We start from the raw sequence: 26314 nt of genomic DNA on the forward strand, positions 1-26314 counted from the left end.
AGGAGGAAAATGGCAGATTAACAATTGTCAAGCTGTATTAAATACACCACTGCCTTCATGTCAGACAATTTAATTTAAGCTACTTGTTGATTCCCAGAGCCGTCCAGCTTCCTCGCTGTTGATTAATACTCTATTGTGGTTTCTATCTCTTGCGATGAAACATCGCTTGAGAACCCCATTGTGTCAAATCTCATTTGTTTAATCACGGTCCAAGATAGAAAGAAAAAGAAATTAGATGAATGGCACGTGGCATGTTTCATCTTGCCAGGAAACTACTTGAGTTTCAACTTTCAACTATTTGACTTTTTTTTTTTGGCTGTGTACATGTTGCCAGGAAATTGTCTGTCATTATAACAGACTGTGTGGCGTGGGCTTAGTGTAGAGAACGCAATTCGCTAGGAATTCTTCAATGGAATTTGATAATCAATTGTCCTTGTGTTGCGTCTTTCAAATTCTATCACATAAAAAAATTACCAGCAGAAAAGTTCTACACTGTTTGTTGAAAAGTCAACGAGTTATTAAACGTCAGAGTAAAAGGAAAAAAACTCAATACTCTGTTATATAAAAGAGGCATGCTTCTTATCTCTGCATATGTGTGTTCGTGATCTTCTCCGGACTCATCAAATGCGAACTCAAGCACCGAAGATCGACTCTTATCCTGCCACTGCCACTGACAGTGTATGTCCCTTCCTCAATCTGTAGCATCCTCTCCCAAGCTCTGTCTTTTCATTTTATTTGATTTAATTCCCTTGTTCTTTACTCTCGTCTTTTTTTTTCCCTTCCAATTTTCCCCCAGTTTTGACGCTAAAAAACGAACAAATATATATGGAAATAATTATTTTGAGGTCTTAAGGAAGGTATGCAATCATAAGAAACAAGTGTTGGTGTATAATATGACAATATTTTTATGTTACTTCCTTGTTATTGAAATTTTTTGATAGTTATATTGTTTTTATTGGGACCTAATAATATTTTCCTCATATATAGTGAGAATTATGTACATACATACATATATATATATATATATGTATATGTATGTGTGTGTGCGCTCGTGTTTGTATTCACTCAATGGTTCCTGACGAACTCCTTGCCTTTCGGTTTCGATTCTTGAGTCTTCTGGTAATATGAAGTAAACAAGGGACGAACCCAAAAAATTTTAGGGGGGGCGATCGAAAGTTTATTAATGATTTTTAGGATTATTATTATGTACTATTGTAATAATAAATTTAAAAAATAAGTAATTAAAATTTAAAAACAATAACATTAAAATGTATGTAATGATTTTTCAATACTATTTAAACCTTAAACACTACTCACTCCGTTCCTTTCTATAAATAAGGTTGAACTCCATTACGTAGATTAAAAAGTTAGTTAAAATTAATTAAAGACAATAAATGTGTAGAAATTAAAAGTTCTTTTTTCAAAATATCCTTTTTATAGAAAAGAGAGGATGTAAGAAAGAACATAAGAAAATTACTATAATAAAGAGAGTTGAAAAAGAGAAAATGTGTGATGAAGATAGATGAGATAATAAATATATTGAATATTAAAATAAATAATTAATATGAGTAAAATAGAAAATTTGCTATCAAAATTAAAGACAACATATAAATGTTGTTTATATTTAAGGACAAGAAGAAAATAAAAGTTGTTGTAAAAAGTCGCTGAGGAAGTAGAAAAGAAGTGCAATATTTGTGAAACATTCGGATTATATTATTAGTCATATGAATCGAATCAGAGTCTGGGGAATTTGGGTGCATTTTCTATTTTAATAAAAACAATCTTTTTTAAATATTACTATGTGGTCGTTATTTGACTTACAATGATCCCGCTGCCACGAGGCGTCATGGATCGTGAATGCCATGGTCGATAATTTGCGAGCATTAAACATGAAAACTATCTAACATAAAGATAAGCGCTTGGCAAGCTCACGAATAGCCTGAGAGCGTTATTTGTTTCTCAGTTTTGAAATGGATAACAAAATTGCATTTTTCTGAGTCATTGCATATCTCTTCTCACCTACCTATGTTCTTCTGAATAAGCTGAATTTTTTGTTCATATACGCCAATACATCGAACAGTTTGATGAAAGATTAGCGAGTCAGAAGGAAATAGATGATTGGCTTCCAGTTACTTCTTCAAGGAATGCGAAATGGTACTACTCAGCTTTCCACAACGTTACGGCCATGGTTGGAGCTGGTGTACTCATTTTCCCTTATGACATGTCCGCGCTAGGATGGTCAGAACATTCAAACCCAAATTTCTTTCATTTTAGCTCCATTTCTTTGCAATTTTTTCTAACATGCTCTCATCCAATTATCACTCAACAAAAGCTTGCTTCCTGCGTAATTTTAACTGGCGTACCCAGTTTCCCTTGTGAACACCAAGTGTCTGTCAATTTGCTGATTAAGGTATTGTTTCTCTGCAGGGGTCCTGGTATGACTGTACTAGCCCTCTCGTGGATCATAACACTGTATACTCTTTGGCAAATGGTGGAGATGCATGAAATGGTTCCAGGAAGGCGTTTTGACAGATACCATGAGCTGGGCCAGTATGCCTTTGGTGAGAAGCTGGGCCTCTACATTGTGGTGCCTCAGCAACTTCTTGTTGAAGTTGGCGTGAACATTGTCTACATGGTCACTGGAGGGGAGTCATTGCGGAAGTTCCACAAAATCGTCTGTCGTCATGACTGCGATAAGATGAACAAGTTATCCTATTTCATTATGATCTTTGCCTCTGCTCAATTTGTACTATCCCATCTCCCCAACTTTAACGCTATTTCTGGTGTATCTTTGGCAGCCGCCGTCATGTCCTTTAGGTATATACATCCATATGTCACTTCTTTTATCTTTGCAGTTTCCACTGATTAGGCGTATAGAACCACACAATAAGTAATGTTTAATTTGCTCTTTTTTTCTGTCCTACAGTTATACTACAATGGCCTGGGCAGCATGTTTAAAACAGGATATTGTACATAATGTAGGTTATACATACAGGTCAGATCATAGGACTGCAGAGAATGTGTTAAGCTTCTTTAATGCCCTTGGCAATGTGGCTTTTGCCTATGCTGGACACAACGTGGTGCTGGAAATCCAAGCAACAATCCCATCTACACCTGAGAAACCATCCAAGGGTCCTATGTGGAGAGGCGTTGTTGTCGCCTATATAATCGTGGCTTTATGCTACTTCCCAGTTGCTATCTTTGGTTACTGGGCTTTTGGAAATCAGGCAGTGGACGAAAATATTCTCATTACGTTAAATAAACCAGCATGGCTTATTGCTACGGCTAATTTGTTTGTCGCTCTCCATTTATGTGGAAGCTATCAGGTGATGAAGATGTATACACAAATACCTCCCTATATATGTTTCCTTCTACTTAATGCAGAGCTCTTCATGTTTGTCCTAAAGCAATACATTTCTGGTTGTTTTGTGGCTCTTGATCTAGATTTATGCAATGGCAGTTTTTGACATGATTGAAACCGTGTTGGTAAGAAAAATGAAATTCAGACCTACTAAGTTTCTTCGTTTTGTCGTGCGCAATGTATATGTGGGTGAGTAAAACTCTTAGGCCTTTGTATAACATCTTCAATGGATATGCTTTGATTTGTAAGTATACGTTGATATTCTTTCGTATTGCAGGGTACACAATGTTTATTGCTATCACCTTCCCATTTTTCAATGGTCTCCTGGGGTTTTTCGGAGGATTTGCTTTTGCCCCCACATCATACTTTGTTAGTCATGAATGCTTGAAAAGTTGAATCTAGTAAGATCTCTCTTTCCTGAGGATTAACATATGGTTTGACAATTCATCTTCTTTCAACTTTCAGCTGCCTTGTATCATGTGGCTCACAATCCGCAACCCAAGGAGATTTAGCTTGTCTTGGTGGGCTAACTGGGTATGTTGGCAATTTTAATTTGAGTTAAGGTGCAAATTTGTCCTAAAAATTTAAAATTATAGTAATATTGCCCCTTACTATTAATAAGCTAACTTTGACCGTTAAAATAGTGATGTTGACCATTAATATTTTTAATGGTAAGTGGTAACATTACTACGATTTCAAATTTTCAAAGCAAATTTATAACCCAAAAAAAAAAAACTTTCAAGCGCCTCTAATAAAAATTTTCAGGACAAATTTGCATCTTAACTTTTTTTATTTTGATGTTATTAATCCTCATTTGTCCTTTTTGATTAACATATGGAATTAAATGGGTTGATTTCAGATTTGCATTTTGCTTGGAGTGACCTTAATGATCGTAGCACCTATTGGCGGATTCAGGACAATCATAATTAAAGCCAAGACCTACAACTTTTACTCTGAAGTTAACAGTCACTCTCTGAAGAAAGAGTGATTTGTGGCATATGCAAATCAATAGAAACGAATGAAGCTGATGGACCTGAAGCGGAGCTGGGGACTTGTTTGTTGGGGTTAGCCCGCAAATCTTCACGACAGATGTATATTATATTTGTAGTTTTCTATTATATGAGAACATGTTGCTGGTGTTTCTTCTGGGAAGACTATTGTCTGTGTTTCTTCTGGGAAAACTAGAATTTCTATTCCTTTAATTTATCGCTCCAACCGCAATAAGAGCAGTGTCCAATATATGTCGATTTGCATTGAAACTGACTGTGAAATTCTCTTTAAGCACATTGTTAAGTCCTCTACTGATGTGTTTGAATGGCAGTGTACTCCTGTGTTAACTGAAATACTGTCACTAATTGAGAATAGGCCAGAGATTGTGTTTCCCTTGGTATCTCGCCAGGGCAATGGTGCTGCAGACTTCATTGCAGCTTCTTGTAGGAGGGAGTTAGCACCCAGTGGGTGGCTGGCAACAGTTCCAACTCCTTTGGAGGATATTCTATTGGCTGACTCAGTTGGCTGTAGGAAAAAGGATAGCATGGAGGTGCAGAATGGTTTGAGCAGGCGTATTGGAAGGAATGGAAGATCCTTTCAATCTGGTGTAGCCTCTGCTGACCATGTTGGTGTTGGCTGATGTCTGCTTTATGTCATGCAACTTGTTTGTTTGTTTTTTTTGTGTGATTTGTATGTAGGCTTGCTTGTTAGTTTTTTTGGGTGTGGTTTTGATGAGTTTTTTGTGGGATAGGATTTATTGTTAGATTTTTTTGAGTGTCTTTTAGCTTCGGCTATTGGTGTTTGCACTCATTTTTTTGTTATCAATAAAATGGACTCTTTTTTTTTGCCAAAAAATAGAAGCAGAGAAGGTCTGCTGGCTATGTCCAAATTTGGGGTAATATGTAAGCAACTTAATTTCCAATTTTTTTTTTATAAAAATTTTTTGAATGTAGCATTTATTTTAAAAATTACTACAAATGAATAGAATCAATCTCAGTCAGGGAAAGCTTGCTGGCTATGTCCAAATTTGGATCCATTTACTATTTTAATAAAATTAATCTCCTTCTTTTGAAGCCAAAAAAGGGAGAATTATAATGAAGTCCTAAAAAAAATTATTATTAAAAAGTCTTAATAATAATTTAAGTAGTCTATAGTGATAAGTTTCAAAATAAAAAATAACAATTTATAAGACTTATTTTGTAATTGTATTTTTTTTAATGGGATCTGATCGTAATGTCCTTCTTTGTATCACTAGCTGGTGTTATTTGACTTTATAATCCCGCTGCCACGTGGCGATACTTCAATTTCTTCTGTCACATTGGTACAACCTTGCGTGATTCCCTCGCACTTTTTGAAATTAAGAAAATACGAGAATATATTTTCAATTTTATTCATATTTAAAAAAAAATTCGACTTGTATCATATTCTTTTTATAGTTTATAATTTTAAATGAAAATCATATTGAAAATACTTAATCAATACTCTTCTATCAAGTAGTCATTTACAATAATCGCTCTGCATTTCTCGTAAACGTTGTCTTGTGAAATCGATATAAAAGGTCCAACGAATCATTGAAGTCGCGCGTAAGTGGAAAACATCCTCACTCACATTCAACAATTACTTTGGAACATTCCAAAATCCAACCCTTTCTCAGTTTTGAAATGCTGCCAGAATTGCATTTTGCTGATTCATTGCATATCTGTTCTTACATGCCCCTGTTCTTCTGAAGAATATGAATTGTGTATTCATTTGTTTTTTTCATTTTTGCCATCCAACGGTTTGATGAAAGATTGGCGAGTCAGACGGAAATTGATGGTTGGCTTCCAGTTACTTCTTCAAGGAATGCAAAATGGTACTACTCAGCTTTCCACAACGTTACCGCCAATGCTGGAGGTCGCATACACAGTTTTCCTAATGACATGGCCGTGCTAGGATGGTAAGAGTTGCATTAATTTTAGCTCCATTTCTTTGCAATTTTTCTAACATGATCTTATCCAATTAACACGCAACAAAAAGAAAAAATTCCTGCATATATTCAAGCAATAATTGTGAATACCAAGTGTTTGTCCCCTTGCTTATTACGAAGTTGCTTTTCTACAGAGGTCCTGGTATGACTGTACTAACCCTCTCGTGGATCATTACGCTGTATACTCTTTGGCAAATGGTGGAGATGCATGAAATGGTTCCAGGAAGGCGTTTTGACAGATGCCATGAAGTGGGTCAGTATGCGTTTGGTGAAAGCTGGGACTCTACATTGTGGTGCCTCAGCAACTTCTTGTTGAAGTTGGTGTGTACATTGTCTACATGGTCACTGGAGGACAGTCATTGCATAAGTTCCATGGCACTGTCTGTCCCGGCTGCGATAAGATCAAATTGTCCTTTTTCATTATTATCTTCGCCCCTGCTCAATTTGTACTACCCATCTCCCCAACTTCAACGCTATTTCTGGTGTATCTCCGGCGGCCGCAGTCATGTCCTTTAGGTATATACATCCTTGTCCTTTCTTTTATCTGTCCAGCTTCCATTGATTAGATATATAGAACCACATAATCAGTAACGTTTGATTTGTTCTTTGTTTTTTTTTTTTTGGTCCCACAGTTATGCTGCAATGGCCTGGGCAGCATGTTTAAAACAGGGTATTGTTGACAATGCAGATTATGCTTACAGGTCAGATCATAGCGCTCTAGGGAATGTGTTCAGCCTCTTTAATGCTCTTGGCAATTTGGCTTTTGCCTATGCTGGGCACAACGTGGTGCTGGAAATCCAAGCAGCAATCCCATCTACACCTGAGAAACCATCCAAGGGTCCTATGTGGAGAGGAGTTGTTGTCGCCTATATAGTTGTGGCTGCGTGCTACTTCCCAGTTGCTATCTTTGGTTATTGGGTTTTTGGAAATCTGAATGTTGGTGAGAATATTCTCATCAAATTAAATGAACCAGCGTGGCTTATTGCCATGGCCAACTTGTTTGTTGTTATCCATTTAATTGGAAGCTATCAGGTGATGAATATGTATATATAAACGTATACTTCGCTATATATGATTCCTTCTACTCACTGCAAACTTCTTCATGTCTCGTCCTAAGGCGTTACATTTCTGGCCGTTCTGTGATTCTTGATCTAGATTTATGCAATGGCGGTGTTTGACATGATTGAAACCTTGTTGGTAAGGAAACTGAAATTCAGACCTACCAAATTTCTTCGTTTTGTCGTCCGCAATATTTATGTGGGTGAGGATAACTCTTACTCTTATGGGTTTATGTAATATCTCCAATGGATGTGCTTTGGTTTGTCAGTATACATTGATATACTTTCATATTGCAGGGCACACAATGTTTACTGCTATCACCTTCCCATTTTTCAATAATCTCCTGGGATATTTCGGAGGATTTGCTTTTGCCCCAACAACATGCTTTGTAAGTCACGAATGCTTGAAATCTAGTAAGATCTCTCTCTCTCTCTCTTTCCCCCCCTGAGGACTGACATTTGGTTTAACAATTCATGTTCTTTCAACTTTCAGCTGCCTTGCATGATATGGCCCACAATCCGCAACCCAAGGAGATTTAGTTTCTCTTGGTGGGCTAACTACTGGGTATGTTGGGAATTTTCATTTTGATGTTATTAATCCTCATTGGTCCTTTTTGATTAACATGTGGAATCAGATGGATTGATTTCAGATTTGCATTTTGCTTGGAGTGACCTTAATGATCGTCGCACCTGTTGGACGATTGAGGGCAATCATAATTGAAGCCAAGACCTATCACTTCTACTCTCAAGTTAACATTCACTCTCTGATTGAAAAGTGATGTGTGGCATACGCAAATCAATAGAAACAAATGAAGCTGATGGTCCTGAAGTGGAGCCAGAGACTTGTTTGTTAGGGTTCACCTGCAAATCTTCACGACAGATGTATATTATATTTGTAGCTTTCTATTATCGTGAGAACATGTTGCCTGCGTTTCTTCTGGGAAAACTATTGTCTGTGTTTCTTCTGGGAAAACTAGAATTTCTATTCCTTTAATTTATCGCTCCAACCGCAATTAGAGCAGCGTCCAGTATATGTCGATTTGTTGATCTTTATGATATTTTTATTAGTTATGTATTCCAACACTACCAAGAATTTAGAGAGAGGGAGATTTTTAGTTGAACAAGAGATAGTGGGACTTGCAGATATTTGCAATCCTTCAGAGGCAATTAAACTAGAAATCTAACTGACTGACTCGTGTTTGTTTTATATTGTTTCTTTTTTTAGGGGGAACGATACTTTGGACCTTATAAAGAGAATAATTATTTGTGTGTACCTCTTTTCCTAAGAAGGTAATGAAACCATGCCATGATTTGATTCAAACTCCAGAGTATGTCTTTGTTTCATGTCCATCCCAAGTTAATATCTCCTGGCCAAAGTCTCTAGTTATGTTTGGAAACTGTGATAACCAATTTAAACCACGTTAGTGTTTTCTGGGTTGCGCTTCCAGGAAGAAAATAGCATATTAACAATTTTCAGCTATTAATTTTAACCTTTCATGGCCGGCTAAGAGACTCTCAAGTCTTCTGTGTCGGTTTTTCCAAGGCACGAACAGCTTCGTCTGTGTGTGATGAATTTTTCTCTATAACACGGCAAAATTGGACAATTTGAAAATCATATCAAAATGCAAGCAACTTTAAAATGAGAAACATTATGTGGTAGATAATATCAGCACAAGCAATACCAGAGATATTTCTAAGAATACTCAAGGGCCCGAGTCTAAACAGCCAACCCTACAAAGCCGAAATTCTAAAGATATTTCATTTTGTTAAGCTCAACCTTTAAGCAGACGGTTCAGGATCAACTTGTAGGCTTTTCAGCCCATTGTATATTCTTCACATGTTTTATAAAAAAAATAAAGTAATAAAATTACTAATAAAAGGCATAAATATGAATAAAACCAAGTCATATATACAAAACATTCATCAACATCCAAAAACATCTAAAACATCCATAAACAAGACAACAAAAAATATATTAAAAATCATAAGATAAATTTTTAATACAAAGAACAACATCAATGTATTTCCTGAATTGGAACACTAGAGAGGTAGTAGAAAAAAATCATATAAACTTCACAAATAAAATCATAAGATAAATGAAAAGGTATAAAAAAAAAATAGTGGGTCAGAGCTGGTCCTTTTAAACCTAACTACCCTCTAGAGTTTTCAAATCATAAACCCGGCCTTTGATTTAAATGAGTCAGTCCAACCGGTTTGACCTATTTTCCTAACTCTAAATATGAGAGAACATGTAATATTTAGATATACTTCTATTTGGTGTTATTCATAAGGCAAATAAAAAATATTTTATTAATCTTAATGAGTCACTTGACTAAAATTATAATATGAATGTATCATTTTCCCCTTAGTTTATTTTTTCTGTAAACTGTTATTTTTTTTTGTAAGCTGAAAGTTATTAAATTTGTAATGAGGTTTAAAATTGTTCTTAGTTCTCATGAAATATGTTGAAATTACTTTAAATGAGATCATAAAAGTATTCAGAATGCTGTAGAAGAAGATTACAAGTGGACGATTCTTATCTCCATTACAAATAAGTCGACTACAATTGGATGTAGATGGTTCTGTCAAGAGATCTTGCATAAACCTTATTTCTAATAACGAGGGAAGTTGCACCATCGGCTCATGGAAATTTTTGTCCCTAGTTCATTAGTAATATTAACTCATCACTTCTTTATTAATATTATAAATTGAATTTGACATCTGACGTGTATTTTGATGTATATCAAATGTAATTAATTGTATTTAGCAGGTTCATTTACATTCAAATGGATGTGAAATTTAATGCCTGTTTAATACATGCATATCAAGTGAAATTCGTAGCATTTGATGCATCAATTCAATGTTTCCAAATGAATTTGAAATTTAAAGTCTGATTTGATGTGTATTTAGCACGCATGTATGATGTAGTCATTCAATACCTCCAAATATATTCAAAAAGTATCAATTTTGGGTATGATTTACTGCATTTCATGCGCCTATTCAATATATTCAGATAAACTTAAATGAGACGCATACTTAATATATATACCATGTCTAATTTATTGTATTTGACATGCCTATTTAATATATTCATTCATTCAATTAAATTTAAAATTTAGCGTATGGTTCATGCATACCAAGTCTAATTCATTGTATCTAATGTATTCATTCTGATATTTAAATGTCCAAATACCTAAGCCTCTAATTCATCTTCTTCTTTTCGACTTTCTCCTTTACAATGACATGTCTCAGCCTCTCAACTCTTAGACATTGAGTTTTCATTTTTCTTTGTGCATTTCCTTCCTTGAAGGCCTTAGTCCCTTCTTTACGTCTTTATGATAATGTCTCCTCATAATTATAGTTTGACAGGGTGGTTCTTGTATCGCAACTCTCTTCCTCCTCAATCTCCATCATCTTAATAAATTGTTTATCCATTTTATTTGTCATATTGCCAATCATAGGAATAGATTGAACCATTGATTTTCCCACCTTTCACCAATTTTATTAGGTCTTGACTAGTTTCTTTCAACTAGTTTCTCTTACATTCTAAACTAGACCACTTACTGATTCATCCATTTTTTGGTTGAACCAATTGTCCAATTTTCAAACAAGGGCATACTTCAACAAAGCTAGAGGAAATTTTGGCTATAAAATTCATCACACTTCCTACTTGCTTGATGTAGTCTAATTTTTTTGGTTGAATCTTCACTCTTAGTCTATGAATGATTGGTTGTTCAAACTACACTTGGAGAGAAAAAAATATCACATGAAAAAATTGTGTAGAATCCCAGAGAAATTTTTAAGATCAACCAATCAATGCCTGGAGGAGAAAAATGAAGGCCTAATCCTAGTGGCCTGGTACTGCACAAGATTCAACTGATGAACTTGAGTATCCTTTGTCTGTTCATCCTTGCATGTTCTTCTTCACCTAGTAGCTGCAGCTCATCTTCTAAAATGTATATAATAGAGAGAAGCCCATATTTGTTTCTTTTCTCATACTAAAATCAAAAGATGAATTGCACTGATCTCTCTCTGTTATATATTTCTGGAAGATGAAGTGCATTTCCTAGGTTCAGTAGAACATGAAGGATCATCAGACAGAGAATCCTTGAGTTCATCAGTTTAATCCAGTGGGTATTGAACGATGTCACTAGGATCCTCAGGCCTTCATATCTCTTCTTCCAATGTTGATTTGATGATCTTTAAAAATGCTTCTCAGATTCTTCACAACACATTTCATGCAATCTTTCTCTGCTCTAGGTGCTGTTTAAGCTGCCGATTGTTCAATTACTAAGACGTGAAAACTTCAACCAAAAAAGAAAATTAGACAATATCAAGCAAGAAAGAACTGTGATGCATTATAGCTGACACACGGGCTCAAATAACGGTAGCAAGCCACCATGCAAGATGCAACAGAGGAATCATTGTCACGACAACTTCAACAACAGTAAATCATAGACGACAAGACTAATGTCTGGAGTTATAACTAGAAAGTTCAGGTGGTTTAACTACCTCTTGTTATCTGATATCGGCCACCAAATCCTCATGAGATAGTTGATAGGTAACTGTGTGAATGTGACACATGATTGGATACCAGAATTTTGGGAAATCCTCTGTGTCAATCATGAAGCTACTTTTGAAGCAAATAGAGCAGTTATAGTACAGCACTGCCAGTAGGTGAACTGAAAATGGCAGCAGGATTGAATTTTGATAAGGTCTCCAAGTTGGGATGCAAATTTGCAGCTTCTTTTTACCTGTTTTTATTCTAATGTTACAATTTTTTTTTTAACTGAATAAAAAGCAGAAATCGAGCTCTATTTCTAGGCGAAATTACCCTTCAATAAAACATTATCCCAACCATTCCGAGGGCCTTTTGTTGAAATAAGACTGTAGGGATAACAAATCCAAATCAAACACAGACTAAGTACAGTGTAAGATAAATGATCAAGCAGAAATCTTCTAATTATTACAGAACTTATTAAGATCTTCTGCCTCAAACAACGAAAGCCTATTATGAGGATGACTAATTATTTGCTCTGTAAGATTTGGCAATACGACCATCAGCACCACGAGGGTAGAATCCACCAGGGTAGCGTTCATCACCACCTCCATAAACTATCCTCAACACTTCCCTAGGGGTTCTTCCGTATGCAGGCGAGTTCTTGTCACCAGCAAGCACATTCCCTGAAATTCTTCCCTCTGCTCCCAAGTTTCTTGGCACTATGAGCCCTTCGTCTTTCAGCCCTTCCTTCCCCAGCTTGTCCCTTAAAGCCGATATCCGATTCGTGAACTCAGCCACGCTCACTCCGTAAGGAGCCACCGTCTCCCCCCGCCGTTCGTATAACAAACTTCTGATCACCGCGTCTTGTCCTGATTCCACCCCCAGAAGCCCCGCCACTAGCTGTAAAATACATGCACACTTTTCAGGTCAACTAGTTAGGGAACAAATTGAAGGTACATGTAGTTCTAAGAAAAGTCGTATGAAGCCATTTTCATAACAAGCCTAATATATATATATATATATATTTCTCAAGAGTCTAATATGGTATTAGAATCATTCAATCCGGGACGCAAAATAGTTAAGATTGGAAAAATACAAAAAAAAAGGGGGGAAGGAATGAAGATAGTAAAAAAAAAAAAAGGAAAAATGAAATTAAAAAATACCGAAAAATGCGGAAAAAATGAAGATGGTATACCTAAGATTTTTCGAGAGTCAAAAGAAGTACATGCCCAAGCAAAAAGGAAACAAAATAGTAGCAGGAAGGATATTAAAATATTGAGAAAATTCCACATCAACTAATTATATAATTGCTTCTTTTTAAAAACGGTGTACATTGGATCCTTCATTCATTGACTTTATTTTTTTCCCCCTCTTTCCACCTCTTCAATTCAATTTGTCCTCCTGCAAAAATAATATGAGATAATATAGTATCATAAAGTCCCAAAATTAATTATTTAAGAGAAAACATAAAAATACCTTTTTAGGCTCTATTTTAACATAAAGTCCCAAAATTAATTATTTAAGACAAAACATAAAAAAAACCTTTTTAGGCTCTATTTTAATGTAATCAATATTTACTTTTAAATAACCACAATAAATACAATATAACTCATTTTAATTGATAAAAGTTTCCAAAATAATATAAAAGAACATGGTGATTTATAAGTAATAAATTGAAGGTATATAGTTTTAAGGCAGATCCTATCAAATCGGCTTAAGGTATTTTGATAGAAAGACAGCCCCAATATACACCTACTTCTCAAAGGTCTAATACACACTCTTGTTTAAACATGCCAAATTAATTCTTAGTACCTCCGGTTTTTTAATATGAGAGTTAGTTTAATATTTAATTTGGTTTTAAATATAAGACCTCAATTCACTTTGTCTCTCATATTTATTTATTTTTTTTAAAATAATTCTTGTAATAGTTATACATGTTAAAGGTTCAATCAAAAGAAAGATTCTAGTAGTGAAATGGGGGAAGGGTCTCTTTTGAGAAGGGGATTAAGGAAAATAGAATCAAAGACACAAACAAATAAAAAAAAAGAAAAAAAAGAAGCTTAGAACCCTTTTTTTCAGTTGTTGGGGTATTCTCATTTTTTTGGGTATAATTTTGGCAGCACGGTCGAGCGGTTAGAAGGGGGATTGCAAATCCTTTTTCCCCGTTCAAATTTGATAATAGTTCTAACTAATATATATAATGAACAAAGGTATTTTATGAAAAAGAACACATAATTATTATAAATAACTAACTCAATAAATTTTTAAATTAGCTAAATAGCTCTTGTATTAAGAATCAAAAGTAGTATATTTAGAGGTAGTATATAGCTTTATGTGAGACCATAATGAGGTTAGAGATTGTTAAATGTATGCGTAAAGTTGATTTTGAGGTTTACCGCCTTAGAAGCGAAGTTCTGGAGCTGTGGATTTGCTCCAACATAACCGGTGAGGCCAACATAAGGAATGACGTAAGACGCAAGCAAATAGTTTATTTCATTTGCATAGGGATCAAAAGGAGGGTATAGACGCCTCCCAAATGCATTGTTCATCACTTCACCAAATGCTTCCCTGCTCAAGTTCAACAATGGCCTTGGAAACCCTTTCACTGTGCTTTTTATAGCCCTGCAGTATTACACGTACAAAACACACCAGAATTCTAACAGAGAAACAATATTAAGATCAAGCATGCTTCGTTTCACACAGTTCAAGAACAACCTTAAGTGACCAACTTCCTGTAATCCAAACTGGAGGATGATGTCTCTGACTAAGAAGCCCAGATTAGCCAATCTGCCACCAACTGGTGAGGGTCCACCATCAGCTAGTTGTGGAGCTACTGAATCCAATCCATGACCCGAGGCCCCGATCAGAAAGAAATCAGCTTCCAAGTACTCTAGATTCAGAGGGAACTCCAGAAGATCTTCATCATTGATCGTTATGCGTCCTTTTGCACTTACAAGCAACATTAGAAAGCTCAGAACGGCCACATTCATGGAGTTTTTTAAGGTGGCAGTATCATTAAACCCCATCTTTCTTGCCTGTTTTCTCTTCAGTATTTCTGTGTCTGGTCTGTGTTCTCGTGATTCACGTATGACTTATATATACAACTAATGTCTGGAGTAATAACTAAAAAGTTCAGGTGGTTTAACTACCTCTTGTTATCTTGTATCGGCCACCAAATCCTCATGAGATAGTTGATAGTTTATCTGTATGAATGTGGCAGATGATTGGATACCAGAATTTTGAGAAATCCTGTGTGTCAATCATGAAGCTACTTTTAAAGCAGATAGAGTGGTTATAGTACAACATTGCCAGTAGGGGAACTGAAAATGGCAGCAAGATTGAATTTTGATAAGGTCTCCAAGTTGGGATCTAAATTTGCAGCTTCTTTTCTCCTCTTCGTATTCTAATGTTATATTTTTTTTTTTTTAAAACAGAAGAAAACAGCTCTTTTTCTAAGCGAAATTACCCTTCAATAAAACATTATCCCAACCATTCCAAGGGCCTTTTGTTGAAGTAAGACTGTAGCGGTAACAAATCCAAATCAAACACAGACTAAGTACAGTCTAAGATAAACGATCAAGCAGAAATCTTCTAATTATTATATAACTTATTAAGATCTTCTGCCTCAAACAACAAAAGCCTATTATGAGAATGACTAATTATTTGCTCTGTAAGATTTGGCAATACGCCCATCAGCACCACGAGGGTAGAATCCACCAGGATAGCGTTCATCACCACTTCCATAAACTATCCTCAACACTTCCCTAGGGGTTCTTCCGTATGCAAGCGAGTTCTTGTCACCAGCAAGCACATTCCCTGAAATTCTTCCCTCTGCTCCCAAGTTTTTTGGCACTATGAGCCCTTCGTCTTTCAGCCCTTCCTTCCCCAGCTTGTCCCTTAAAGCCGATATCCGATTCGTGAACTCAGCCACGCTCACTCCGTAAGGCGCCACCGTCGCCTCCCGCCGTTCGTATAACAAACTTCTGATCACCGCGTCTTGTCCTGATTCCACCCCCAGGAGCCCCGCCACTAGCTGTAAAATACATGCTCACTATTAGAATATGAGAGTTTCATGCCAACTCATTATGGAACAAATTCGGGGTATATATGTAGTTTTAAGAAAAGTCGTATGAAGCTATTTTCATAACAAGCCTAATATACATATATATGTATATATCTCTATTTTTCAAGAGTCTAATATGGTATTAGAATCATTCAATTTGGGACACAAAATAATTAAGATTGAGGAAAAAATGAACATGGCATACCTTCTTTTTTTTTTTAGAATCAAATGAACATGGTATGCCTAATAAATAATAATAGTAGTAGGAAGGATATTATAATATATGAGAAATTTCCACATAAACTAATTAGATAATTACTTCTTTTAAAAAACCGTGTGTATTGGGTCCTTCATTTATTGATTTTATTATTTTTTTTTCTCTCTTTCCACCTCTTAAATTCAATTTGTCCTCCTGCAAAAACAATCTCAGATAATATAGTATTACAAAGTCCCAGAATTAATTATTTAAGAGCAAACATAAAAATATCCTCTTAAACCCTATTTTAATGTAATCAATATTTAATTTAAAATAATCACAATAAATGTAATCTAACTCTTTTTTTTAAATAAAAGTCTCTAAAATAATACTTTTTTATAGTGTGTATAAGGGTTTTATATTTAAGACCGGAGGAGTATAAAAATAACATGGGGAAATAGAGATTTATCAATAATAAATTGAAAGTATATAGTTTTAAGGTAGGTCCTATCAAATCGGCTTTAGGTATTTTGATAGAAAGACAGCCCCAATATATACCTGCTTCTCAAAGGTCTAATACACAATCGTGTTTAAACATGCCAAGTTAATTTTTACTACTTCCAATTCTTAATATAAGAGTTGGCTTGACATTCAATTTGATTTTAATCACTTTGTGTCTTATATTTATTCATTTTTTTCAAAGTAATCCTTATAATAATTGTACATGTTAAAATTCAATTTTAAAAAAAAAGATTTTAGTTGTGAAAATGGGGGAAGGGTTTCTTTTAAGAATGGGATTAAGAAAAATAGAACTGAAAATATAAACAAATTAAAAAAAAAACCAATTTAGAACTCCTTTTTTTAGTTTTTTTGGAGGGGGTAGCTCATATATATATATATATATATATATATATATATTGGCATCATTTTGGTGGCATGTCGAGGGGGATTGCAAATTCTCTTGTCCCAATTCAAATTTGATGATAGTTCTAGCCAATACAAATAATTAGTAATGATATTCTGTGAAAGACAATACCTAATTATTATAAATAATTAACTTAATAAAATTTTTTAATTTATTCAAATTACTCAACTAGCTCTTATATTAAGGACTAAAGGTAGTATATAGTTTCATGAGAGAAACTAATGAGGTTAGAGATTGTTAAACGTATGCGTAAGGTTGATTTTGAGGCTTACCGCCTTAGAAGTGAAGTTCTGGAGCTGTGGATTTGCTCCAACATAACCGGTGTGAGGCCAACATAAGGAATGACGTAAGACGCAAGCAAATAGTTTATTTCATTTGCATAGGGATCAAAAGGAGGGTATAGACGCCTCCCAAATGCATTGTTCATCACTTCACCAAATGCTTCACTGCTCAAGTTCAACAATGGCCTTGGAAACCCTTTCACTGTGCTTTTTATAGCCCTGCAGTATTACACGTACAAAACAAACCAGAATTTTAACAGTAAAATAATATTAAGATCAAGCATGTTTTGTTTCATACAGTTCAAGAACAACCTTAGGTGACCAACTTCCTGGAATCCAAACTGGAGGATGATGTCTCTGACTAAGAAGCCCAGATTAGCCAATCTGCCACCAACTGGTGGGGTCCACCATCAGCTAGTTGTGGAGCTACTGAATCCAATCCATGACCCGAGGCCCCGATCAGAAAGAAATCAGCTTCCAAGTACTCTAGATTCAGAGGGAACTCCAGAAGATCTTCATCATTGTTCGTCATGCGTCCATTTACAATTACAAGCAACAGCAGAAAGCTAAGAAGAGCCACATTCATGGAGGTCTTTAAGGTGGCAGTATCATTAAAACCCATCTTTCTTGCCTGTTTTTCTGTTCGGTGTTTCTGTCTTTGGTCTGTGTTCTCGTGATTCACGTATGACTTATATATACAAGTAACCGGCCGTGTCCTTTGACAAACAGTTTGGGTCGGTTTGTTGCTACGTGTTCTTTTTGTGAATGCTTTCTAAAGAATGCCTTCTGGACATGCCATATGAAGATTGCTCCCAGGTTTTAAGTTGATTTGATTGACGAAATAATTTCAACCAAGTGAAATGGCGTTCCGTTTTGAACTAAACAAAAACGCCTTTATATTTTTATTGTTTCTCTGAAAAGACCCAGGCCAAAAAGAAAAGAAAGGCGAGATAATAAAACAGATTAGTCCATCAGACTGATATGTAAAATTTTCAAACGTATTCACACAGTAATATAATGATGGTGAGATTAAGAAAATGGGACGTGGGTTCGTGTCAAAGGGCATGACGATTTGAAAACTTGCAGTACAAGAAATCGTTGGATCACGCTGCTGCACTCAGGAAAAACCCTCATGGCAACGTTAATTTAACAAGTTCAGGTTTTCATTAACTTAATGTCAGAAGAGTGAAAGAGATAAGATTTATCTCTTTTTGGCGAATCAGATAGGGAGAGAGAGAGAGAGAGATTGATGGTTTTTCAGGGCAAGGAAGTGCGCCGACAAGTTTGTCAAATGTATGAGTTTGGAATTTTTAACGTATTTTCACGTGCTTTCATTCTGACTCTTGTGCTAAGATTAGGTTTGCCTATGTTAGCTGCCTTGACTGACTACCTTTCCAAGCTAGCTTCCCAAATTTCGTGTTGCGTGGACAGTTTTTGCAAGTAATCTAAGCCCCTGGAATCAATCATTCTTTCCTTGTTATAGCAGACGCCATTATTCTTAATTCAATCATTGACTAAACTGCTCTTTTTTTTTCATTTATAAGATTTAAATAAAAACAAATATCCTCTTATTAGAAACGATCTTATTCAAGGTACTATCAAATACTAAAAGTAAATATTTTTCTTAGTTGAAATTCGAACCTTGATCCATTAAATCTACTTTTTAATTTATTAGTTAGACATAAGATCACTACCAATGTTATTTTTAATTTGTTTTGTATCAAGACGATTGACTGTAATTCCTCCAAACTTATGCTATATTAAAAAAAAGAAAAAACAACAACGGCAGAGATTAAATCAAAAAGGATATGGTGAATCTAGAAGTGTCATTAAATATTTTTTCCTTATTTTTTTTTTGAACCTTATTGTCACTAAATATTTTTCCTTGTTATTATTTAAAAAATAATTTTTTCTGAGTGATATTTTTCCACTTATTCTGCATTTCGGAACTAAGATGTTTCTTCTATTTCTATATTGCACCCTCTAAAATCTAAATAATAACAAAGGTCTCCTATCTCGAAAACGTTGATCATCCATCACCATTCATCACAATTTTGTTGTTTTCTTGAAGTTTACACTATCGAAAAAAAATTCTTATTATAAAAAAAATTATGCATGAATAATGAAAACTAGATAAATTAGATTTGATTGTTGCCAGCAAAGTTTGACAAAAGTACACATTTCATCATTTAATTTTATATAAAGTTAAAATTTAGTACCTTAATTTCAAAAAATATGTTTTTATCCTTTCATCCTAATATCGTTAGTCTGAAATAATGATTTTCTTTTTCCATAGAATTCTGATGGTTGCTCCAGTACAGGCAAACATGAGAACTTAAGAAGGAATTAAAAAAAAAAAAAAAAAGGGGGACAAATTACATAAATGTACTTCAATTTTAACTTTATTGAAGTCCTAGAACTCTACCACTGAAAACATAGACGTGTTGGGTGCAAAAAAGTTTTGAAGTTCATGTATGTGACATTTATCAGTGCAGCAGCATTATATCAGCATGCACGTAGCTTATAGACGAAAACACAGCCAACTCATGATTTTAAGTTTTGGGTGAACAACACAAAACTCATCTTAATTACTTTAAACTCTACAAATGCAAAGTCATAATGCGTAAAATCGCTCTAAGACTAAGAAATTTAGGATACAAAATGACACCTACCCACTGCCTACCTGCCTACTTTCTCAGCTCTCAATCTTCTTTCTGGCTGTCTTATGTTGGTTAATGTCTCATCTCTAGATTCTCTGCCATCAGCTTCAACATCTTCATCACCATCTATGTAGATAATATTGTCTCCATCATCGCCATCCATCTCTTCCTCCCCGTCCCAATCGTCGTCATAATCTCCATCATATTCCGCGTCAATTTCTCCTCCTTCATCATCAACATTAGCACGCAGAGCGTGAAATTCCGGAGGAGGAGGGCAATCTTCTGTGATAGCCTCGTCTCTCTTTACTACGAGATGCCGGATGACTCGTTCATCTTGGTCCAGTAGACTCTTGAACTCATTAATGTATTTGGTATCAACCTCAAAGTTCATCAAAATGTAATGTGCTCTGTCAGCTTTCTTTATCTTGTAAGCTAGTTGTCTCATTCCCCAATCATTGAGCCTCCACACTCGGCCCTTTTTCTCCCTTAGAAAGTCTGCAAATTGTGTTTGCACAAGTGTGAGGAGGATGACCAGATCAAGCTATTAAGGCAATGTTGATCTCTAACACAGCAAGTAATTGTGTCCAGGTTAATGTTAAGGAATTGATGCAACAGTTTTAGTGTTTATGATGTACTCAAAGCCATGCAGGCATCAAATTGGCAATCCTACAATATCATGCATCTAGGAGTTTTTCTTAGTTTGAGCAAAGTATATTATTATAGTTTTACCCCTTTAAAGTTAGACCCGCAACTAATTTGCCCATGTGGTTCAAAATATGTCATCTGACCTACCTGGTTTAGTTATTACTGGGATTCTGTGATATTTTTTGTTCTATTTTCAACAGAAATAGCTATGTGAAAACTAATACAATGAAAAATCTATGTTTCACTTATATACTGAACAATTTCATAAATCTCCTAAGGCCAGAAGAGAGGTTTGCTAATTCCCAGGCCAGAAAATGAATCACTCAAATATCTGGGAAATTAAGGAACCAATTCTACATAGCATCAGGGACTTTGGGCAACAGGGCGCAAAAAGATTGAGAGAAAAAGTACTCTGAATCTTCTCATTGACAGCAGCAACGTCTTCTTCGTGCTTCTCGTGAATCAAGTAAACAACCTCATAGTGGCGCACTGTAAGATTAAAAAAGCAAAATATTGTGAGAGAAATGACTTTAAATGCTCATGAGATCTATAAAACAATCAGTAAACAAACATTTTATTGTTTGCACCTTCATAGAAGATGATTGATATCGAAGCATTAAAATTTTTAGAATTGACATGTACAGATATGTGACTTCATTGGTCAGATACAAGAAACGACAACATAAAACATTACTTCTCTAATCCTTTTTCCAGTCAGAAAGGAACGGACAATTGATTCAACGCCCTACTTACTTTGATCTACATCCAGATCACTTTCCAGCTCAAGCACCAGAGATTCGTAGAGCTGTCCTGCAAATTAAAACAAATGAACAAAAGGCTCAATACAGTATCCATTATCAATAAAAATCTTTAAATAAAAGATGGAGGCAACTAGAAATTGAATAAATGAATTATTATGACCACTCACTCTCTTCAGCATCTGCAAACTCTGGAAGACCTTCCCGTCTTCCTCAACTTTCTTCTGAAATTGGAATTAACAAACTTCACTTCATTGTCATCGAAAAAAATCAACTCATAATGAAAACGGGCTAGACATTAGTGTCAAGTGGACAAACAGTCAAACACTACGGCGACATAATAATATGATATAAACCAATCTTGTTCAAGTCTAACAAGGAATTATCAAAGAGAACAACAGAAACAAGGAGGGGTAAAAAAAACCAATACCCATACTCTTGTTAGTGAGATTCTCCATCTAATTAATAGAGCGCAGATAAGTTTTCACAAGAGAGAAGATGGGTTGAATCATGTCAATTCTACTGATATTTTCTGAGCTAAGAAAATCTTTCAAAGGGTTCCATTGTTCTCTCGACCAAACCTAAGCATCCGTCATCTAATAGGGAAAACTGTACTATGAAACTGGGAAACAAGAATAGCAAAACGTGGGCTTCTAATTGTACGAAACTAACCTGTTTAAGGAGAACAGCTTCAGGGAAAAACCCTGTGGCCTCGTCGGGTTTGGGTATGAAGCTGTGGCTATCTTCTTTTTTGTCCTGTTACAGGGCCCCACAATCAATGATACTGATTTCCTACGCCCAGAAAATGGCAGGAAAGAAAACGAAGAATATGAAAGATTCCTATCAGCGGATATCGAACAGGGATTGTAATTTATCGCTCTAACTCCATTGCCCATCATCATCTTTGGAGGCTTCAGTGGAAGATAAGCAGTAGATGAAGTCGGTAGGAGTACCTCCATGAAGGAAGTTTACAAGAGAAACAGCTAAAAAGTCGCGGCAGTGATATATCCGCGAAGCGTCACCAGGGAGTAAGGCTACTTTCTATTAAAGCTTCAATTTTTATTTTTCAAATTTGTTTTGATTTTTGATAGTTGAGTTATCACTTTTTTTTTTTTGGTGATAATTTGAATGATTACCTTGAACAATAATTTACTCTTCGGTCTAAGAAATTACACACACACAAAAAGGTCATTTACTCATTTTTCTCGCAATGGAGTTAGAAGTGATATTCATGTTTAACTGCTTATTTGAGGGTTTCGATTATCTTAAATTAAGGTTTTAAAACAGTATCATAGTTCTTCAATCTATGGATGGGTGATGCTTCTTACAAAATTATCTTTCTCGCATCCTTCATAGCTAACCTGTGATTATATCTTCAGTAGAAGAAAAGCCGTAATTATATTCAATTTAAGTGGTTGGTTTGACTCGTGAGAGGCATATGATGAAACAAATTAGCCTAGATAACAAGAAGCATCAAGTCTTATCCAGACTCAATTTAAAAAAGATTCGGAAATTTTTTCAGTCATTATAGGCTGATTAAATTTAACTGCGACACTGCCAAAATTTCAAGTCCCGCGGCAGGAGGGTAACGTCAGTAAATAGTAAGTATTTTGTTCCTTGCGCTTGGACCCACCAACAATTAATACCACAATTTTAGGAGAGCAGCTTCAAAAGAGCAAGTTTGTGAATATCTCGTGTGCTATTGCTCTTATTCTATTCCAAATGTCCTCTGACAATAATATAAAGCTGTTTCGCTGATCTAACTGCATCGATTGGTGATAACACCAACATTTTCTCTGAACATGAGCAGAAAGAGACTAAGTATGATGTTTGGGGTTTACTATTATCACCCTCTCTTCAGAGGTTCAACTCTGAAGGTTTTAAGCGTATAGCAACTTGGCTGGGAAAAATCAAGGGCAAAAGGATCATTGCCATGCCATCTATTCTTAAGGCTATCATATTGCAGTGGACAAAATACCCGAAAATCAAGGGACAGCAGATATAACTGGGGATAATAACACTATACAATGGGTTCCGAGTTTCCCACCATCTTCGAGACTAAAAAGTACCCACAAGTCCTGCCCTCAATGATATAGAAGATGACTTTGCTCTCATCGTTGTTTCTTTCCCTTTTTCTTTCTCTTGCTTCCGCTTCCACTGCTGCCGCTACTGCCAGGATTTTTCATCCCGCTCCCGGAGTTAGACGGACTCTCGGCAGCAGTGCTGCCACCAAAATTGTCGAACATGCCTGCCTGTGCTGCATTCTGTAACCACTCAAAAAACTCCTCTTCTGTCATGGTTTCCTCCACATTCATTGTTGGCATCCGACCACCTCTTTGACCCGAATGTGATCCTTTACTTGAACCATGCTTTGATGTTAAACTAGTGTTTACATGAAAACTTGGCTTATGAGTATTTGCCGCACATCTCATACCCTGCAGCAAATATGTTCAGTATTAGTGTCTTGTGAATATCTTAATCTCCATATAAACCTCAAGGCGCAAGCTTGGAAGCAAGGTAAACTAAACAATTTCATGAGAAGACAAGAAGCAGTCCAAGTATTAGTTTAGCACTTCAAAAGAAATCATTCCTCATTCCAATCTGCTGGCTGGAGCGAGTGCCCTGTAATGCAATCAAGGATGCCACGATGAATCCCCATGTTGGGTGGCCACAAGTAATTCTTGCCGAGATTAAGGGCATAGTTCTTTTTCCTTTCTAGTTAGTTTCTAAGGGCAGGTTCCTCATGCTTACTTCAACAAAGACAAGCGGCACATCATAAGATGAATAAAAATAAAATTTTTTCCCGGTTTTTATGGGGGGGGGGGGGAGTAACCACTACAGTACCTGACAGGTATACCATTCCGTGGCATCATATATCTGGCTTTCAGCACACACATAAGCAGCAGGCACATCCACCTGGGAAAAAAAGGGCAAAAAGCAGTAAGAATATCATATTCTGACGTCATAACTAATAATACATGCAACAACGACGCCAAAATTCCATTTTAATGCTAGTTTTGAAAAGGTTAAAATCAGAAAGCAAGACTATAGGCCACAAAATGCTTCCCATAACAAGACTTTCCATCCGACATGGTACTTTGACCCTCACCTTCTGCAGCAATCCAAAAAGAAATGGCTGGGACAACTGTTCAACCCATCCATCACCGTCTTTGGCTTGATGAAAATCTTGGCAATCCTTTAAATGAAACAACACGGCGGAAAATATAAGTGCTGTGCCAGGGAAAAGAAGAAAAGCTTTCTCAACAAGGAAAACATGTGACTGTACAAAGGTAAATATTGTGGAAAAATCTGATATGCTTAACTAACAGTCATTCATAAGTATCAGAGGATCCATTAAGGAGATGAAGGGAAACCTGGCACCATCTTGCCCGAGACTTCTGTTTTTTGTGTGTATCCATATATGAAAGCAGCCGCATTTTTTTGCATGATATTCGCCTTGAATCACCAAAAGGGTCATCACCATCTGCATCTGATCGTGCAAATCCTGAAGGGAAGAATCCATGCCTACCATTCTACCAAAACATCCAGGCTAAAGTTAGATAAGATATGAGCACCAAAACTAGAAAGATGATTAAGCATTTCAAGTTGTTGGTAAAGTTCAAAGACCTAGCGAATAATTTAAAAAAAAAAAAAAAAAATCAGATGAACCTTTCAGTGGGAAATACAAATGCTTGAATACCCACCGTATGTTTGATGTACTCATGTTACAATTCCAGGTTAGTAAACTTTGCACAAATATTGCTGTTAAGACAGCATAGCAGTTAATCATGTCTGCTTTTCTCATTTAATCTATTCTTATATAGCACATGTAATATATCAAAGGAGCAATGCTTCATTTCTATTATGATTTATAAACAATGGTAACGAGTCCGTCCCTCCAGGGTCATCTATATATCCATAACTATTTCCACTGGCCATATTCATAAACTTAATGCTGATCACTATGTTAAATACAGACATCATACCTTTTGAGATTGAGAAGCAGTCTGAAACCTGCGAAAGATACTCAGAAGCTCCTCCCTCCTCAATTCATCATCATAAGCTTTCCGTTTCAAGGAGTCCATAAGAACCTGGGGAATTTATTATGATTGTACAAAAGATTCAGGTGGAATTTGCTCGACTTTCTGAGTGAGCAAAAACAGCAAACTTACCTCATAAGCATTTTGAAGTTTCTTAAAAGCTTCTGCTGCCTTTTCATCACCTACCCATATTTTTATCAGGATGCACCAACATTGCCTCCATTCAATATAAACATCTAATTCACGTAAGAAATTATCAAGCAACAGCAGCAAGATGCAAAAAGTTTGTTATAAATTTATAGAAGAAAAACAATAAGCACTAGATAACCGCTCAAAGGATCACTAACGGTCCTGTAACACCTAAGACTAAGAGTATAGCATATTAGATAGATCTACTAAGAAACAAGACATAGTTAAGCCAGTATCAGCATCAGAGAATGGCAATAACCTTTTTCCTATATTCCCGTTTCACTAGTGAGGCATCAATGTTCTGATAGCGGGTCAGGCCCAATACTGAGTAATGATCAGAGCAGTTCAACAAACGGACGACTTCATCTTCAGAAGGTAAATCAGAGTCAACCCCACTAGTTGAAGGTACTCCAGCATTTCGATCCGCAGACGATCCAGCCCCATTTTCAGAGTAAGCGTGCATTGGCTCATCACTAGAGAAATCTGGCTGACCTTGCATTCCAGCTCTATGTTCAGAAGCATTGAATTGACTTTGCTCATTTATCCTTTTCTTGAGGAAGTATATTAGAACATCGCTTGAAATAAATGACAGATTTAGAGCCAATAGCAAGCCAAGCCACCCAACATACATCCAAGCACAATAGACAGAATACACAGTGGTGATAAGTAGTGCAAGACGTT

At 35.8% G+C, this 26314-nt stretch overlaps 4 protein-coding genes and 2 pseudogenes across 5 annotated transcripts; 2 read left to right on the top strand and 4 right to left on the bottom strand.

Annotated features, from left to right (window-relative positions):
• Positions 1-545: 545 nt before the first annotated feature.
• Positions 546-4620, top strand: LOC114718829 (lysine histidine transporter 1). Of its 2 annotated transcripts, none has more exons than XM_028904270.1 (8): positions 546-678; positions 2081-2238; positions 2428-2817; positions 2927-3326; positions 3445-3550; positions 3639-3730; positions 3827-3895; positions 4221-4620. In XM_028904270.1, the coding sequence occupies exons 1-8, from the start codon at positions 592-594 to the stop codon at positions 4347-4349; spliced, it is 1431 nt and encodes a 476-aa protein (XP_028760103.1). In that variant the 5' UTR covers positions 546-591; the 3' UTR covers positions 4350-4620. The 2 variants fall into 2 exon arrangements, with proteins under 2 accessions (XP_028760103.1, XP_028760105.1); XM_028904272.1 differs by having other exon boundaries at positions 3827-3924; positions 4221-4299.
• A 1435-nt stretch (positions 4621-6055) lies between these two features.
• LOC114718831 (lysine histidine transporter 1-like) lies at positions 6056-8382 on the top strand. The gene is made up of 7 exons (XM_028904274.1): positions 6056-6287; positions 6452-6833; positions 7019-7349; positions 7473-7578; positions 7673-7764; positions 7869-7924; positions 8026-8382. Coding segments are annotated over exons 2-7 (597 nt in total). The 5' UTR covers positions 6056-6287; positions 6452-6822; the 3' UTR covers positions 8027-8382.
• Positions 8383-12152: 3770 nt separating this feature from the next.
• LOC114718837 (desiccation-related protein PCC13-62-like) lies at positions 12153-14903 on the bottom strand. Its single transcript, XM_028904278.1, has 3 exons — positions 14592-14903; positions 14273-14498; positions 12153-12776 (listed from the first exon to the last, which is right to left on the bottom strand). Exons 1-3 carry the CDS (start codon positions 14900-14902, stop codon positions 12399-12401), a joined length of 915 nt encoding a protein of 304 aa, XP_028760111.1. The 5' UTR covers position 14903; the 3' UTR covers positions 12153-12398.
• A 426-nt stretch (positions 14904-15329) lies between these two features.
• LOC114718836 (desiccation-related protein PCC13-62-like) lies at positions 15330-18098 on the bottom strand (annotated as a pseudogene).
• Positions 18099-19862: 1764 nt separating this feature from the next.
• Positions 19863-22363, bottom strand: LOC114718822 (uncharacterized; annotated as a pseudogene).
• Positions 22364-23084: 721 nt separating this feature from the next.
• Positions 23085-26308, bottom strand: LOC114718812 (pre-mRNA-splicing factor cwf23-like). The gene is given in 8 exon segments (XM_028904255.1): positions 23085-23839; positions 24249-24320; positions 24514-24600; positions 24779-24937; positions 25391-25495; positions 25577-25627; positions 25629-25661; positions 25893-26308. Coding segments are annotated over 8 exon segments (1203 nt in total). The 5' UTR covers positions 26265-26308; the 3' UTR covers positions 23085-23515.
• Positions 26309-26314: the final 6 nt, after the last annotated feature.

This window comes from Neltuma alba, unplaced genomic scaffold, assembly GCF_004799145.2.
Source record: "Neltuma alba isolate B1F8T4 unplaced genomic scaffold, ASM479914v2 tig00011872_pilon, whole genome shotgun sequence".
NCBI classification, from domain to species: Eukaryota; Viridiplantae; Streptophyta; class Magnoliopsida; order Fabales; family Fabaceae; genus Neltuma; species Neltuma alba.

Coding starts and splice junctions, on each gene's coding strand:
- LOC114718829 (XM_028904270.1), top strand. CDS start 592: ATGTGTGTTCGTGATCTTCTCCGGACTCATCAAATGCGAACTCAAGCA. Junction 3,327..3,444: donor ATTTATGTGGAAGCTATCAG/GTGATGAAGATG, acceptor CTCTTGATCTAG/ATTTATGCAATGGCAGTTTT. Junction 3,731..3,826: donor TTGCCCCCACATCATACTTT/GTTAGTCATGAA, acceptor TTCAACTTTCAG/CTGCCTTGTATCATGTGGCT.
- LOC114718831 (XM_028904274.1), top strand. Junction 7,350..7,472: donor ATTTAATTGGAAGCTATCAG/GTGATGAATATG, acceptor TTCTTGATCTAG/ATTTATGCAATGGCGGTGTT. Junction 7,765..7,868: donor TTGCCCCAACAACATGCTTT/GTAAGTCACGAA, acceptor TTCAACTTTCAG/CTGCCTTGCATGATATGGCC.
- LOC114718837 (XM_028904278.1), bottom strand. CDS start 14,902: ATGGGGTTTAATGATACTGCCACCTTAAAAAACTCCATGAATGTGGCC. Junction 14,499..14,591: donor CAGGAAGTTGGTCACTTAAG/GTTGTTCTTGAA, acceptor GTAATACTGCAG/GGCTATAAAAAGCACAGTGA. Junction 12,777..14,272: donor AGAACTTCGCTTCTAAGGCG/GTAAACCTCAAA, acceptor TGTATTTTACAG/CTAGTGGCGGGGCTTCTGGG.